This window comes from Oncorhynchus nerka, linkage group LG6, assembly GCF_034236695.1.
Source record: "Oncorhynchus nerka isolate Pitt River linkage group LG6, Oner_Uvic_2.0, whole genome shotgun sequence".
In the NCBI taxonomy this organism is placed as follows: domain Eukaryota; kingdom Metazoa; phylum Chordata; class Actinopteri; order Salmoniformes; family Salmonidae; genus Oncorhynchus; species Oncorhynchus nerka.
The window spans coordinates 24340775-24357171 of NC_088401.1; the positions used below are offsets into that span (position 1 = coordinate 24340775).

General features: G+C 41.5%; 1 protein-coding gene across 1 annotated transcript in view; it reads right to left on the reverse strand.

The window, feature by feature from the left end:
* The window catches only part of LOC115131047 (piezo-type mechanosensitive ion channel component 2), a 203641-nt gene that overhangs the window by 154149 nt on the left and 33095 nt on the right, over positions 1–16397 (reverse strand). The window contains exon 3 of the mRNA XM_065019418.1: positions 4224–4349. Coding sequence (XP_064875490.1) covers positions 4224–4349 — 126 coding nt within the window. The remainder of the gene's footprint in view (positions 1–4223; positions 4350–16397) is intronic.

Sequence of the window (16397 nt, forward strand, 5' to 3'; positions counted from 1 at the left end):
AGCAATGTCTATAGTGTCCACTATTATTTACCCAAAAGCACTGTCTATATTGTCCACTATTATTTACCCAAAGCAATGTCTATAGTGTCCACTATTATTTACCCAAAAGCACTGTCTATAGTGTCCACTATTATTTACCCAAAAGCACTGTCTATAGTGTCCACTATTATTTACCCAAAAGCACTGTCTATAGTGTCCACTATTATTTACCCAAAAGCACTGTCTATAGTGTCCACTATTATTTACCCAAAAGCACTGTCTATAGTGTCCACTATTATTTACCCAAAAGCACTGTCTATAGTGTTCACTATTATTTACCCAAAAGCACTGTCTATAGTGTCCACTATTATTTACCCAAAAGCACTGTATATAGTGTCCACTATTATTTACCCAAAAGCACTGTCTATAGTGTTCACTATTATTTACCCAAAAGCACTGTCTATAGTGTCCACTATTATTTACCCAAAAGCACTGTCTATAGTGTCCACTATTATTTACCCAAAAGCACTGTCTATAGTGTCCACTATTATTTACCCAAAAGCACTGTCTATAGTGTCCACTATTATTTACCCAAAAGCACTGTCTATAGTGTTCACTATTATTTACCCAAAAGCACTGTCTATAGTGTTCACTATTATTTACCCAAAAGCACTGTCTATAGTGTCCACTATTATTTACCCAAAAGCACTGTCTATAGTGTTCACTATCATTTACCCAAAAACACTGTCTATAGTGTCCACTATTATTTACCCAAAAGCACTGTCTATAGTGTTCACTATTATTTACCCTAAAGCACTGTCTATAGTGTTCACTATTATTTACCCAAGAGTACCGTCTTTATATTGTCCACTGTTATTTACCCAAAAGCACTGTCTATAGTGTCCACTATTATTTACCCAAAAGCACTGTCTATAGTGTCCACAATTATTTACCCAAAAGCACTGTCTATATTGTCCACTATTATTTACCCAAAGCAATGTCTATAGTGTCCACTATTATTTACCCAAAAGCACTGTCTATAGTGTCCACTATTATTTACCCAAAAGCACTGTCTATAGTGTCCACTATTATTTACCCAAAAGCACTGTCTATAGTGTCCACTATTATTTACCCAAAAGCACTGTCTATAGTGTTCACTATTATTTACCCAAAAGCACTGTCTATAGTGTCCACTATTATTTACCCAAAAGCACTGTCTATAGTGTCCACTATTATTTACCCAAAAGCACTGTCTATAGTGTCCACTATTATTTACCCAAAAGCACTATCTATAGTGTCCACTATTATTTACCCAAAAGCACTGTCTATAGTGTTCACTATTATTTACCCAAAAGCACTGTCTATAGTGTCCACTATTATTTACCCAAAAGCACTGTCTATAGTGTCCACAATTATTTACCCAAAAGCACTGTCTATATTGTCCACTATTATTTACCCAAAGCAATGTCTATAGTGTCCACTATTATTTACCCAAAAGCACTGTCTATAGTGTCGACTATTATTTACCCAAAAGCACTGTCTATAGTGTCCACTATTATTTACCCAAAAGCACTGTCTATAGTGTCCACTATTATTTACCCAAAAGCATTGTCTATAGTGTCCACTATTATTTACCCAAAAGCACTGTCTATAGTGTCCACTATTATTTACCCAAAAGCACTGTCTATAGTGTCCACTATTATTTACCCAAAAGCACTGTCTATAGTGTTCACTATTATTTACCCAAAAGCACTGTCTATAGTGTCCACTATTATTTACCCAAAAGCACTGTCTATCGTGTCCACTATTATTTACCCAAAAGCACTGTCTATAGTGTCCACTATTATTTACCCAAAAGCATTGTCTATAGTGTCCACTATTATTTACCCAAAAGCACTGTCTATAGTGTCCACTATTATTTACCCAAAAGCACTGTCTATAGTGTCCACTATTATTTACCCAAAGCACTGTCTATAGTGTTCACTATTATTTACCCAAAAGCACTGTCTATAGTGTTCACTATTATTTACCCAAAAGCACTGTCTATAGTGTTCACTATTATTTACCCAAAAGCACTGTCTATAGTGTCCACTATTATTTACCCAAAATCACTGTCTATAGTGTTCACTATTATTTACCCAAAAGCACTGTCTATAGTGTCCACTATTATTTACCCAAAAGCACTGTCTATAGTGTCCACTATTATTTACCCAAAAGCACTGTCTATAGTGTTCACTATTATTTACCCAAAAGCACTGTCTATAGTGTCCACTATTATTTACCCAAAAGCACTGTCTATCGTGTCCACTATTATTTACCCAAAAGCACTGTCTATAGTGTCCACTATTATTTACCCAAAAGCATTGTCTATAGTGTCCACTATTATTTACCCAAAAGCACTGTCTATAGTGTCCACTATTATTTACCCAAAAGCACTGTCTATAGTGTCCACTATTATTTACCCAAAAGCACTGTCTATAGTGTTCACTATTATTTACCCAAAAGCACTGTCTATAGTGTTCACTATTATTTACCCAAAAGCACTGTCTATAGTGTTCACTATTATTTACCCAAAAGCACTGTCTATAGTGTCCACTATTATTTACCCAAAATCACTGTCTATAGTGTTCACTATTATTTACCCTAAAGCACTGTCTATAGTGTTCACTATTATTTACCCAAAAGCACTGTCTATAGTGTTCACTATTATTTACCCAAAAGCACTGTCTATAGTGTTCACTATTATTTACCCAAAAGCACTGTCTATAGTGTCCACTATTATTTACCCAAAGCACTGTCTATAGTGTCCACTATTATTTACCCAAAAGCACTGTCTATAGTGTTCACTATTATTTACCCAAAAGCACTGTCTATAGTGTTCACTATTATTTACCCAAAAGCACTGTCTATAGTGTCCACTATTATTTACCCAAAAGCACTGTCTATAGTGTTCACTATTATTTACCCAAAAGCACTGTCTATAGTGTCCACTATTATTTACCCAACAGCACTGTCTATAGTGTTCACTATTATTTACCCAAGAGTATCATATATAGTGTCCACTATTATTTCTGCTCATCTCTGTTAATTGCATTCTGACTACGACTGACTCCAGCATTGGCACAACTTTTCACTGTACTGTGTTTGCTAGTGAATTTTCATCAGTATTTTGGAATTGTCCCGGGGTATTTGACAGAAAAAATGCTGTTAACACAGCCGTTTACAACAGCACAGTATTGTCCTGTCTAGACAGGGTTTAAAGTTGATACATAGTTCAAACCTTTCATCAAAGAACTAGTCTATTTACACATCGCACACAAAGTTACACTCTGGTTTTTCAAAACTTGGTGAATCGCTGAAGTTCCTTAATTGATTGTTTTCGTTCCGTCTTTTGACATAACACCGTGCACACTGACACTGACACTGGGGACGAGCCCAGACTGGCGTTCCAATTTTTATGATTGTACTCTACACATGTGAAACAGACAGACAGCCTTCACTCTGAATTTTTAGGTGGGGGGTTTGAATGCACTTCTGTCAGGACAGCATAGGAGTGAGGGAGTTTTTTGTTTTCATTATGTTTATCCCCATCTTGAGTGCAGATGTTGTGGCTTTATATTGCTACTCAGGGAGAGTTGTGCCAGTAGTTTGCAGCAGCAGCAACAGCGGAGCCTGTGTTGGGCCGCGGCCCAGACCGGGTTTCGGGTTCTGGTCTGAACACCCTGGTGTCGGGGCCAGTGGGTAACCTGATCCAGGCGTGGGCTGGGCTGTGACCTCTGCTCACTCCCACCCTGCAGCCCCAACCAGCCCAGGTGCCACTTACTGGGGTGGCTGCTCACAGAGTTCAGGTACTGCTGTATTCCAAGTCATTTATATCAATGTGGGATATACAGCATATCGACATGGAAATCCAATCAATCCATTTAGAACCAGCAAATAGCCACCAGTGGCATTAATACTGCATTCCTGGTCAAGAACGTTTTTCAACCCCTAGCAATCCTTTGGGAAAGCATGTAATGTTATGTGTGTGTGTGTGTGTGTGTGTGTGTGTGTGTGTGTGTGTGTGTGTGTGTGTGTGTGTGTGTGTGTGTGTGTGTGTGTGTGTGTGTGTGTGTGTGTGTGTGTGTGTGTGTGTGTGCGCGCGTATGCGTGTTTGTACATTCCTACACATGTGCGTGTGTGTAAACGAGGTAGACCTGACATCACACTGTGCTGGGAGTGTAGTAGAGAAGGTTGATACTCACAGTTGAAGTTGGGTTCTAGGTTGTCTCCTGCTAGCAGACTGTTGACGGTGACCTGGTAGATGATGTGCAGAAGCAGGAAGGCTATACTGGTGAAGCACAGGGACTTGAGCAGGCGTCCTGTGTGGCCTGAAAGAGAGAGAAACATGATCATCTAAGGTTTTTTCAGATACCGAGGTCATTCAAGTGTATACTTCAGACTCACTGAATAGCTAACAAAAGTAAAATAGTAGTAGTGATGACTAGGCTACTTCCAGTGGTGGAAAAAGTATTCAACTGTCCTGCTTGAGTAAAAGTAAAGATACCGTAATAGAAAATTACTCAAGTAAAAATTAAAGTCACCCAGAAAAATACTAAATGTTATTGCTAAAATATACTTAAGTGTCAAAAGTAAAAATATAAGCATAAATCATTTCACATTCCCTACATTAAGTAAACCAAACGGCACAATTTTCTTCCTTTTTTAAATTTACGAATAGCCAGGCACACTCCAACATTCAGTCATAATTTATAAGCAAAGCATTTGTGTTTCGTGAGTCCACCATATCAGAGGCAGTAGGCAGATGTTCTCTTGATAAGTGCGTGAATTGGACCATTTTCCTGTCCTGCTAAGCATTTGAAATGTAACGAATACTTTTGGGTGACAGGGAAAATGTACGAGGTAAATAGTACATTATTTTCTTTAGGAATGTAGTGGAATAAAAAGTAAAAGTTGTCAAAAATATAAATAGTAAAGTGAAGTACAAAAATGGACTTAAGTAGTACTTTAAAGTATTTTTACTTAAGTACTTTACACCATTGGCTACTTCTTGGTTGTATTCTGGTTTTACTGGTGTTCAAAGGTTACTAGAGTATGAGACAAATGTCAACTTCACAAGGACGTCAACTAACAATATTATTGCAACATAAACTTCATAACTAATCTCCTATCATTAGTTAGGCCGTACTTTAAACTCAAATTGATTCAACCAAATCCTATTCTACATATCACAGACCTGTAAACACTCGCAACCAACTATTAGCAGCCCAATGATCCACCAACTGTAGGGTAATGTTAGAATCTAGTCATTAACCGAGTGGAGACCCCACAGCCCTGTTATAGGGTTGATGGTAATCATCTTATCCTGTCTGGTCCCATCCTAACAGGCCAGGCCTGCAGTAATCCACCTCCATTACTCGTAATACAGTACTGTATTACAGTTGTCTCCGCTGCCAAGGGCCAGTAATATCCCAGCGATATTTTTGGCAGCCCAGTGGCCGTCCATCATGTGTGGACCAACCTAAACACACGGTGAGCTCAATGCCTGGCAAAGCAAAAGTTAAATGGGATGCATAAAACAGAGCTTGACACCTAGAAATGATTGGTCGGCTGTCTGGTTTGCCAGTTGATTTTTTTTATTTAACCCAGTAAGTTGACTGAGAACACATTCTCATTTACAGCAACAACCTGGGGAATAGTTACAGGGGAGAGGAGGATTAGGTAGCCAGGGACAAGTAGGTAGCCATGGTGGTATGACAGCCAGATTGGGAATTTAGCCAGGACACTAGGGTTAACACCCCTACAATAAGTGCCATGGGATCTTTAGTGACCACAGAGTCAGGACACCCATTTAACATCGTATCTGAAAGACAGCACCCTATACAGGGCAATGTTTCCAATCACCCCCATGGGATAGATATTTATTTTTGTTTTTTTAGATCACAGGAAAGAGTACCTCCTACTGGCCCTCAAACATCACTTCCAGCAGCATCTGGTCTCCCATCCAGGGATTGACCAGGACCAACCCTGCTTAGCAAACCAGCAGTTGGATACAGAGTGGTATGCTGCTGATTTGACAGGCTTCGAGATGTTGATTGGAGTGATTATGGGAGGATGCAGAGGTCTAGATGTGTTGTGGCAAAAGCATTATGAAGCAAGGGGAAGTGCCCAAAGAAGAAGTTTCTGAATAGAAATGATTCAGCCTGTTCAGTGGATTAGTACAACACAGCATCTAACCAGGAAGCAGAAGAGCCCACTCAGTTCACCGTGGATCCAAACAAGATGTTGGCAGGATTTCATCAAAACAAACAAGTACATGTAATATTCCTTACTATGGAAACATAACTCCAAGGAAGATATCAAATAAAGCTGACAAATTGTCCCCTTCTATTTAGCTCAAACCTTATCAAAGACAGGCAGTGACACTAGCTCAAAGTGTGAGAGAGCTGAGAGTGCCTTAGCTGAGTGTCAGCCACTATCTGTGCAGCTGTCAGGCCCTTGACACAGAGCAAGAACACACTCCTGTAAACTCCCAAAGGGCCACTCCCATCTTTCTATTACACTAATAGAAAAAAGGGTTCCAAAAGGGTTCTTTGGCTGTCCCCATAGGAGAACCCTTTTTGGTTCCAAGTAGAATCCTTTTTGGTTCCATCCAAAACATCCATGTCTTCATTACTGGAAAAGGTGAACGGTTGAGATTGATATCATTTAAAAGCTTACAAACAGGGTTGTCAAACTATTATATCATAAAAAATAAAATAAAAACACTTTTTGTAAATGTTTTAATTGTTAACCCTTATACATCAATTATCTAAAAAACTCAGATTTTGCATATGTTGTAGCTTAAACCCTATTTTTGTGTTTTTGTGTTGTGCACACCATTGGTTGTGCTCGCCATCGGTTGAGGCACAACACCCTCTTCAATACAGGGTGGTTGTTGTGTTTTAGCTGTTAAATCTACTAATGGTAGATAAATACCAAATGGTAGCACATCCGAGAATGTTGACTTTAATGGGAAGACTGTTGTTTTAAATTATACTGTCGATCTTCCATTGGAAACCAATTGAAATCATAGAAATATAGATATTAGAATAGACATGACCATTTAAGTTGACATTCAACGGTGGGTGGACCTGCGGCCATCTTTGTGGTAGTAATTAGAAGTAAACATATCAATTCAATTTACATTCCAATTGTGTACCAGCTAAATTGCAGTGGTCTGAAGGGATAGGTCCATTCTATGAATTATATTTCTATGACTGAAATGACACCCAGCCTGTATTTAGGAGCATGTTCTGTCACAACCGATGGTGGGCACAACACAAAAACCCACTGTTTGTAAGCTTTAAAATGATATCAAACTCAACCATTTTATATTTTCCAGTGATGAAGATATGGATGTCTCATGGTATGGTGGGGTATGCAAAATGGGTCAACTGCGTGTTTCGGAATTCAGGTCTAAAAAGTTACTTTCTGACCACTTCTTCCATGGCAAAAATAATTTTGTTTTAAATCGAATGGGATGATGTCCCAAAAGTGATGGAATTCAAATGAATTTACCCTGCTCACATATGGCGGTGACATTTTACAATTTTACAATCAAACTAAGAGCCAAACTTCAGTTGTACATTTATTGTCGTCAAACAATGGATTGAACTTCCTTTAAAACGCTGGGGCTATGATTAAAGTCAAATGTCAAATCTGTGGTGTATTAACATTGCATTTGCCACAATGGCACGTCAACAAAGGGATTTTCAGTGAATGGTCTCGAGCATCCAATTGTAGTTGGTGTCTCGGCCTGTTTTAGATTAGACCTTTGAGATGTATTATTCCAAACCAACATGGCTGCAGGGTAACTTTCACACTGCACTGTTTTCACTGTTGCCAAAGGCTATCCCCATCCATTGTGGTTCTCTACCATTACACACATTTCATAAGGCTCCACACATCAAACAGTGGACACGCTACATCATAAACACCTACTGGTTGTAATCTTTCAAACCGTCTGTCGAGATGGAGGAACATTTTCCGAAGAGCATTGTGTATAGATTACAATGAGATACTGTTGTGGAAATATGTCAATGAGCCTGTTCATGTACCATACGTATATATAATTGCATTGTTTTTCTTTTCAGCCAATTATGTCTTAGAAATGATTTTGATCCCTTATGTCTATGAGAACTAATAACTTTTTATACCATTAACCCAATGAGTCCCACCGTAACACTGATGCATGTTGAACTTCTAACCACTTTTAAACATAGTGTGTTTGAGCTACAGACTTTTGGGTTGTATCATTGGATTCGTACACTGAGTGCACAAAACATTAAGAACACCTGCTCTTTCCATGACAGACTGACCAGGTGAAGCTATGATACCTTATTGATATCACTTGTTAAATCCACTTCAATCAGTTTAGATGAAGGGTAGGAGACAAGTTAATGATCGATTTTTAAGAATTGAGACAAATGAGATGTGGATTGTGTATGTATTCAGGCTCTTAAATATTTAGTCTTGCCCATTCAGAGGGTGAATCGGCAAGACTAAATCTTTAAGAGCCTGAATGGGGCATGGTAGTAGGTGCCAGGCGCACCGGTTTGTGTCAAGAACTGCAAAGCTGCTGGGTTTTTCATGCTCAACAGTTTCCCATGTGTATCAAGAATGGCCCACCACCCAAAGGACATCCAGCCAACTTGACACAACTGTGGGAATATTGGAGTCTACATGGTCTAGCATCTCTGTAGGGTCCATGCCCTGACAAATTGAGACTGTTCTGAGGGCAAAGGGGGGTGCAACTCAATATTAGGAAAGTGTTCTTAATGTTTGGTATACTAAGTGTACATTTCTTCTGCATCCGTAGATACCGACCATTAGTCTATGTGATTAACGGGAGCTAGAGTGGTGTTTGTGAGACAATGGCGGATCCTGAAGGGGCCCGGGGCCGGGACATTTTACAAAAATATCTGTCGAGTCTGAATGGTTTGAGCTACAAACTATTACACGCTATCTATGAAAAGCTGAGACTCCCACGAACATCCACATGTTGCTCTATGTTCACAAGCTACACAGGAGTCGTCAGAAGGTAAGAGGTTCTTCTGTATAGAAGATCACAGGAAATCCCAGGATGTAGAGTCTATAATACTGTAATAAGCTCACATAGTAGCTGACACAAACTCCAAACTCCACACAGTTGTTACTGACTAGTTGGATATTAATTTCCCAGTGAGCAAACAATTTATGTACTAACAGCACTTCTATAAATTCATTTTGATCAGGTTTTCACTTTGGCGGACCTTATTTTTTTAATTGACATTTGTCAATAAAACTCATGAATGCAACTGTTTATGTCAAATTGTTTTATTCTCAATAACACCACTGAGAATATCCCAATTGACTGTAGAAAAGCGATACTTACACAGGAAGCTGGACCAGATGTGTTCATTTAGAACCAGCAAATAGTCACCAGTGCCATTAATACTGTATTCCTGGTCAAGAACATTTTTCAACACTTAGCAGTCCTTTGGGAAAGCATGTATTATTATGGCCAATATTAAGGGTCAGGTGTGGGACAGCTGTGTGTGTGTGTGTGTGTGTGTGTGTGTGTGTGTGTGTGTGTGTGTGTGTGTGTGTGTGTGTGTGTGTGTGTGTGTGTGTGTGTGTGTGAGGGCCTGAGTGGTGTCACACTTTTTCTCCATCCCTAGTAAACACAGCTGAATAATCAAATTGCATTCTGAACTGAAGATCATGATAAGGTGATTATTGGAGTCAGGTGTGTTAACTGGGGCAAAACTGTCAGATTGGAATTGCCCACGCCTGATTTAGGGCATAAGAACAAAAGAGGTTGTGTAGGCATACTCCAACATCAGCAAAACAAATTGTGTAATTTAGCCCCCCCCCTCCCCCTCCCCCCTGTTCACTTCTCTTCCATTCACCACCGTGTTTGAATTAAGGTTGAGATTAATGGAATGCAACAGTGTGAAGGTATGTATGTGAATCTCTGGATGCCAGTGCAAGAGGACTGGCAAGCGTACGGTTGCTGAATGTATGATTGCTAAATACTGCACAATTTAAACGCTTGCCTTCCTATCCCCCCTTCCCCAAAACATGTGTAAATATTGGACTATAAATTGTGCCGTCTTGTATTATACTTACAGATGTAGGACCTTAATATGAACTTATTGCCTGCAGCAGGAAAAAACTCCTGTAGCAACATTTTTGTAGGGGTTGATAAATTTTTCATTAGGGCAAATCAAGACTGAAATTTCAAAGTAGAAGTACAAACTTTAGAAGCCTTTTTAAAACTCAAATACACCACAAGTTTGCTTTTCCTGCCGTGCAGCATCAAAAGAGGGATCAAGTAAAAATCCTACATCTACGTAAAAATATATTCTATTCTACTGAGCCATTTACTTTATGTTCGTATCCTTATCTTGTATTATTTCTTATTGTTGTTGCGTTGTCGAGAAGGAACCTGCACGTAAGCATGTCGTTGGACGGTGTGTTTACAATGTGTAACCCATCCATACAACTAATACAACTTTAAACTTGGTGTGTGTTCGGCGTGAGCCCCACATGTTTCTTGGCGAGGCACAGGCTGCCAAGCCGTGGGAGTGAGCTGCTTTGCTCGTTTTAAAGGGCAGATAGGTAGGGCCCCGGCTTGCCTGGGGCCAAAGATGCTCGAGTTGCAACTTGGTTCCCGTCGTGCCCGTCATAACTTCTAATGGTTTTGCCTGACTCCGCTGCTCCTTGCCAATCCTGTTGCCTGACTCCGCTGCTCATTGCCAATCCTGTTGCCTGACTCCGCTGCTCCTTGCCAATCCTGTTGCCTGACTCCGCTGCTCCTTGCCAATCCTGTTGCCTGACTCCGCTGCTCATTGCCAATCCTGTTGCCTGACTCCGCTGCTCCTTGCCAATGCTGTTGCCTGACTCCGCTGCTCCTTGCCAATCCTGTTGCCTGACTCCGCTGCTCTTTGCCAATCCTGTTGCCTGACTCCGCTGCTCCTTGCCAATCCTGTTGCCTGACTCCGCTGCTCTTTGCCAATCCTGTTGCCTGACTCTGCTGCTCCTTGCCAATCCTGTTGCCTGACTCCGCTGCTCCTTGCCAATCCTGTTGCCTGACTCCGCTGCTCTTTGCCAATCCTGTTGCCTGACTCCGCTGCTCCTTGCCAATCCTGTTGCCTGACTCCGCTGCTCTTTGCCAATCCTGTTGCCTGACTCCGCTGCTCTTTGCCAATCCTGTTGCCTGACTCCGCTGCTCTTTGCCAATCCTGTTGCCTGACTCCGCTGCTCCTTGCCAATCCTGTTGCCTGACTCCGCTGCTCCTTGCCAATCCTGTTGCCTGACTCCGCTGCTCCTTGCCAATCCTGTTGCCTGACTCCGCTGCTCTTTGCCAATCCTGTTGCCTGACTCCGCTGCTCCTTGCCAATCCTGTTGCCTGACTCCGCTGCTCTTTGCCAATCCTGTTGCCTGACTCCGCTGCTCCTTGCCAATCCTGTTGCCTGACTCCTCTACTCCTTGCCAATCCTGTTGCCTGACTCCGCTGCTCCTTGCCAATCCTGTTGCCTGACTCCGCTGCTCCTTGCCAATCCTGTTGCCTGACTCCGCTGCTCTTTGCCAATCTTGTTGCCTGACTCCGCTGCTCCTTGCCAATCTTGTTGCCTGACTCCGCTGCTCCTTGCCAATCCTGTTGCCTGACTCCGCTGCTCCTTGCCAATCCTGTTGCCTGACTCCGCTGCTCCTTGCCAATCCTGTTGCCTGACTCCGCTGCTCCTTGCCAATCTTGTTGCCTGACTCCGCTGCTCCTTGCCAATCCTGTTGCCTGACTCCGCTGCTCCTTGCCAATCCTGTTGCCTGACTCCGCTGCTCCTTGCCAATCCTGTTGCCTGACTCCGCTGCTCCTTGCCAATCTTGTTGCCTGACTCCGCTGCTCCTTGCCAATCTTGTTACCTGACTCCGCTGCTCCTTGCCAATCCTGTTGCCTGACTCGGCTGCTCCTTGCCAATCCTGTTGCCTGACTCCGCTGCTCCTTGCCAATCCTGTTGCCTGAAAGTAGAGCTCTTTATTGGCCATCACAAATCACTGAGTAAATCACATTATTACAAATGGACTCTGATTCCTATGGTTGTGAATCTATGACCCTTTATTGTTGTTCTTATTAGGGAGGGGAAATCTGATATGTGGAACCCATACTGTCAGAGCAAGAGAAGGATGAAGGGAAACAGAGTAGGTACATGTTGTAGTTAAGTCCATTGAAATAGCTGTCCTTCAGATTAAAAAGTTGATTGGCATTGATTTGTTTTGTCATGGAAGCCAACTAGTGGACTACTCGTTTAGATGAGCTCAAATGACAGACAAAACAGAAACTAGATCTATTGCCAGAGCCTAAGCATAACTGATGTAAGGGCCCTATTCAACCAAACCAAGTTACTGGCTCTGATTAAATATGGCCCAAAGTTTTAAGGATTCATCCTTCATCCAAAAAATGACTCAATGTAATGTGACTCAAAATTACACAAAATGTAAGTTGTTGACATTTAGTTGTTGAAAACATATTCCTGACATTAAAACATTGTAATTCTACTAGCTGAATCAGGACATTGTTAATAAATACTGTCCAATATACCCCAGCAAACTGACCAGATGTTTATCCCTTTACTTTGCCAAGGCTAAATTGAGCTATGTGTTAATACTATGTTACCTAGCTACCCGCTCAATGTAGTCTGTTTCATCTGGTGTAATCTAGCGGAAAGCACTTACCCTTTAAATACGGCCTAGCAAAAAAATCTAAATTGTGCTATCGTGCCACAGTTACCTTCACATGCCACATCCCCTTTAAAGCTGCCCTTGGAATGAATGCAGGTCTAAACCAGCCTGGAGAGAATTCCTTGAGTGCAAGCCCCAAGACATATTAGACTGTGGCGTGAAGAAAATGCATATTAGGGTTAGTTGTGTGTTTAGGTGATAGTGTAGTTGTTATACTGCTATAGACTGCTGGGGAAAGAAGTGCATGAGAAGTAGTGCTGTGTATGATAACTAGATGGGTCTTTAGACTCAAATTCCCTCTGAAATAAAACTGATCTTGTAAAGAGCAAAGATTTTTTTAAAGTAAACAAACAAATAAATAATCATGTTTTATGGCGGCCATCTTGAAAGTAAATAAAAACAAAGTACCCCAAGGGTGGTTGTGTAAAAATAAAGATTTCTGTCTCGACTGTAGTCAAAGCTTACTGGGGTAGTGAGGAAGTTTGGGACATGGTCATTAATTGAACTCCAATTTGATCTATTAACATGTTCTTGTAAAAACATGGCCAACATGCTCTCCCTCTACAAAGGTAGGTAATTAGAGGTAAAATCCCTCGCTGTACAGATTTTCTGGGAGAATGTGGAGCGCCATGACTACATTTGAAGGATCAATGTGTTTTTTGGAACAGACACCCTGGCTTGACTAATTCTATTCATTAAAACAGTAGTCTTAGTCATAATACAGAATGACAATATTAGTAGTATTGATGCTATTGTGTTACTTTTTATAATTTTATAATTTTATAAAATTGTATTTTTTACTTTAGTTTATTTGGTAAATATTTTGTTAAAGCATTTCACGGTAAGGTCTACACTCGTTGTATTCGGCGCATGTGACAAATACAGTTTGATTTGATAAAGATAAATATCAATATATTACACACAAAATAAATAGCAAAAAAAAAAAGGAAATTTGGAGTTTTTGATTAGCTTGGCAGCAAATGTATGCTAAGAGTTTAAATGACTCAGGATCTGCTACAGTAAATGCTACAGCTAACAACATAGCTACAGATGTTTAATGCATCAAGGAAACAAACTGTCAACCAGTCTCTAATTAGGCCTTATGATGTTTCTCAGAGTCTATGATATGCCCCAGAACACACCACTGGGACTCTCCAATGCACATTGTGGAAGCTCTGTGTGTGTGCGTGTGTGTGTCTGCGCCTGTGTGTGCGTGTGTGTGGAGAGAGGCAGAGACATCACCTCAGGGGCTCCCAAAGAATAAGCCCAAGCCAGAATACAGTATTGGTCTTGGAATGCAACCTCAACAGAAAGAGCTAGTTGACTGACCAGCAGACAATGATTCAGACACTTGCATTCTTCAACCTCCCTAAACATTTTGCACTATTATTATTAAATTCAGTGCTGAACAAGCGTCTGATCCAATTTCTATTCAAAACAATCGCTTCAGAGGTTTAAATTTGACGAAGAATCAACATAAGTTCAAATTCAAACCACATGAAAAAATACCCAATACCACAATGAATCAAAGCCTCACTGTTGGTTTGCCTTAACAGAGGACCCCAGAGGGCCACGGTTGACGTCTTGCATTGAGGCAGGATTCAAAGGGACATGGAGAGCGGAAGAGGGATGGCAGGCAGGGAGGCAGGCAACTCGTTGTGCGGACGGTGCAGGTGACTCATCGGCTTCCTGAGGAAAAGAGACGAAGGGGTTTGGATGAAGGAGTTTAGGGAGGCGTGGGCCTGGGGTCCCCTGGTGACGACCTCTCCATTGAGCTCTGTTTCCTCAGGAAGCCCTCTTGTCTCCTCTGTTTGTATTACCTTCCTGCTGGATGGCTCAAGGTAGTGGAGATCGCTGCTATTGTGGTGCTGTATTGTATTACAGAGATTGAGACAGAGATTTCTCCCCTCCGATTGAGGGGAGAAACTAGAATTTGTGGTAGTAGAGTCATTGGGGCAAAAGGTTTTTGTGTCAATTGGCGGTGTCTGGGTTGTCTACATCAATGGTTTGCTTAGTTGATAAAATGCATCAGGTCATCACACACCGACTGACTATGCAGAATTCTCAAAACAGTTATACCACCTATTTGATGACTGAAAAACGCATAAGAGTGTGTTAGCACAGAACATGCCACATCGCAGTCAGACAAAGTGAGGAGTGGCTATGAAATGACGCCTATCTTCGAGGAGCAATTTACCATCTTTATAATTAACGGACGACATCTGGTTCAGGTTGACGCGAATTCCAACCCTGTTACACCGCCTAAACCAGGTATGAATCAGCCCAATTGAACTAAGAGACCAGGCCGAAGCAAAGCAAACAGCATCTGATGAACTGTCAAAGTGAGCAAACCATGAGGAGACCTGGAGTTGTATTGGCTGTAGTAAATCACGCCTTCTGCACCTCTAAGCCCTGGTGGTGTGGTGATGGAGCCACTTGTTAACAGCTCACACAGGACTGAATCAAAACTTGAGCAATGTGTGTGTTTTAGTACAAATCTCCAATTGACATGAATGACTGGCACAAAAGTTGGACTTACTGTTTGTGCATGCACGCATGTCAAGATGGGATTTGTCGGCCTGACAATTGAACCTGCTATAGTGATGTTTACTGCTTTTCTCACAGTTTTGATTTAACTGTGGGAATAAGATCTACTGCGTGAATGCTGGAATGCGGGTATGATTGGATCGAGCCCTCTTGAAACTTACTCAACATTATCTAACTAGTTAGCTGCTTGGCTACTAAGCTTTGCCTCAACAGGTGTCGCGGAGGATGACGTACAGACTGTCACTTGAGCTTTATTAGAAAAGCTGTGTAAAATCAGAGAACATTTCGGATTGGTAAAGGACTTGAGGGAGAGAGCTAATTGATAGAGATGCATGTCCATGTTTTCCATGGAGTGGTGATGGGACTGAAGCCTAAAGCTGGAGCCGCGATGGAGGGAAACAGCTGGAGGAGGAGAAGAAAATTGAGGGGAAAAATGTCTCAATCTCTCCACTGCTCTGCAGCCAGCTGCTAAAGGACAAGAGAAGTCTGTACTTTTGAACCCTGACCTCCATCACCTCCGGGGGTCCCTCTCTATTGTCCATCACCGCCAGATTATCTTTTTCTAGCACAGTTTTTTTTGTCTCGGTCCAATTGGCTGCCTCAGCTGCTTCATCCTTGTAAAAACCAGGGAACCACACAACCGTACCGTCATTTAATGGTCATTCAATTTCCTTGGAGATTAAGTGGAATGAGCACCATGTCTTCACTTCACTAGATGTCATAAATGGTCTCCATGTTTTGTGGTGAGTAAATATAGAGTAAGAATCTGTCTTTGTGACGTACCGGCGTCATATTATTGAGTCAAGATTTTGAGACTGAGATTTCCCCCCCACTGCCACCAATTATTTGGGGGGACTACTTTAGAGGCAAGAGAACCTCCTTAAACAAGAGAGACATGACTGACAAGCACGTGTTGCATGTTCTTACATGTAGGGAATGATGTATTTACAGTACGTGTGTTATGGACAAGGAAAGGAATCCAACAGCACAGTCTATCACAGTGCCATCCGTTTTGCCACCAAAGCCCCATATACCCACCACCACTGCGGCCTGTACACTCTCTTTGGCTGGTCCTCGCTTCATACTCGCCGCCAAACCCACTGGCTCCA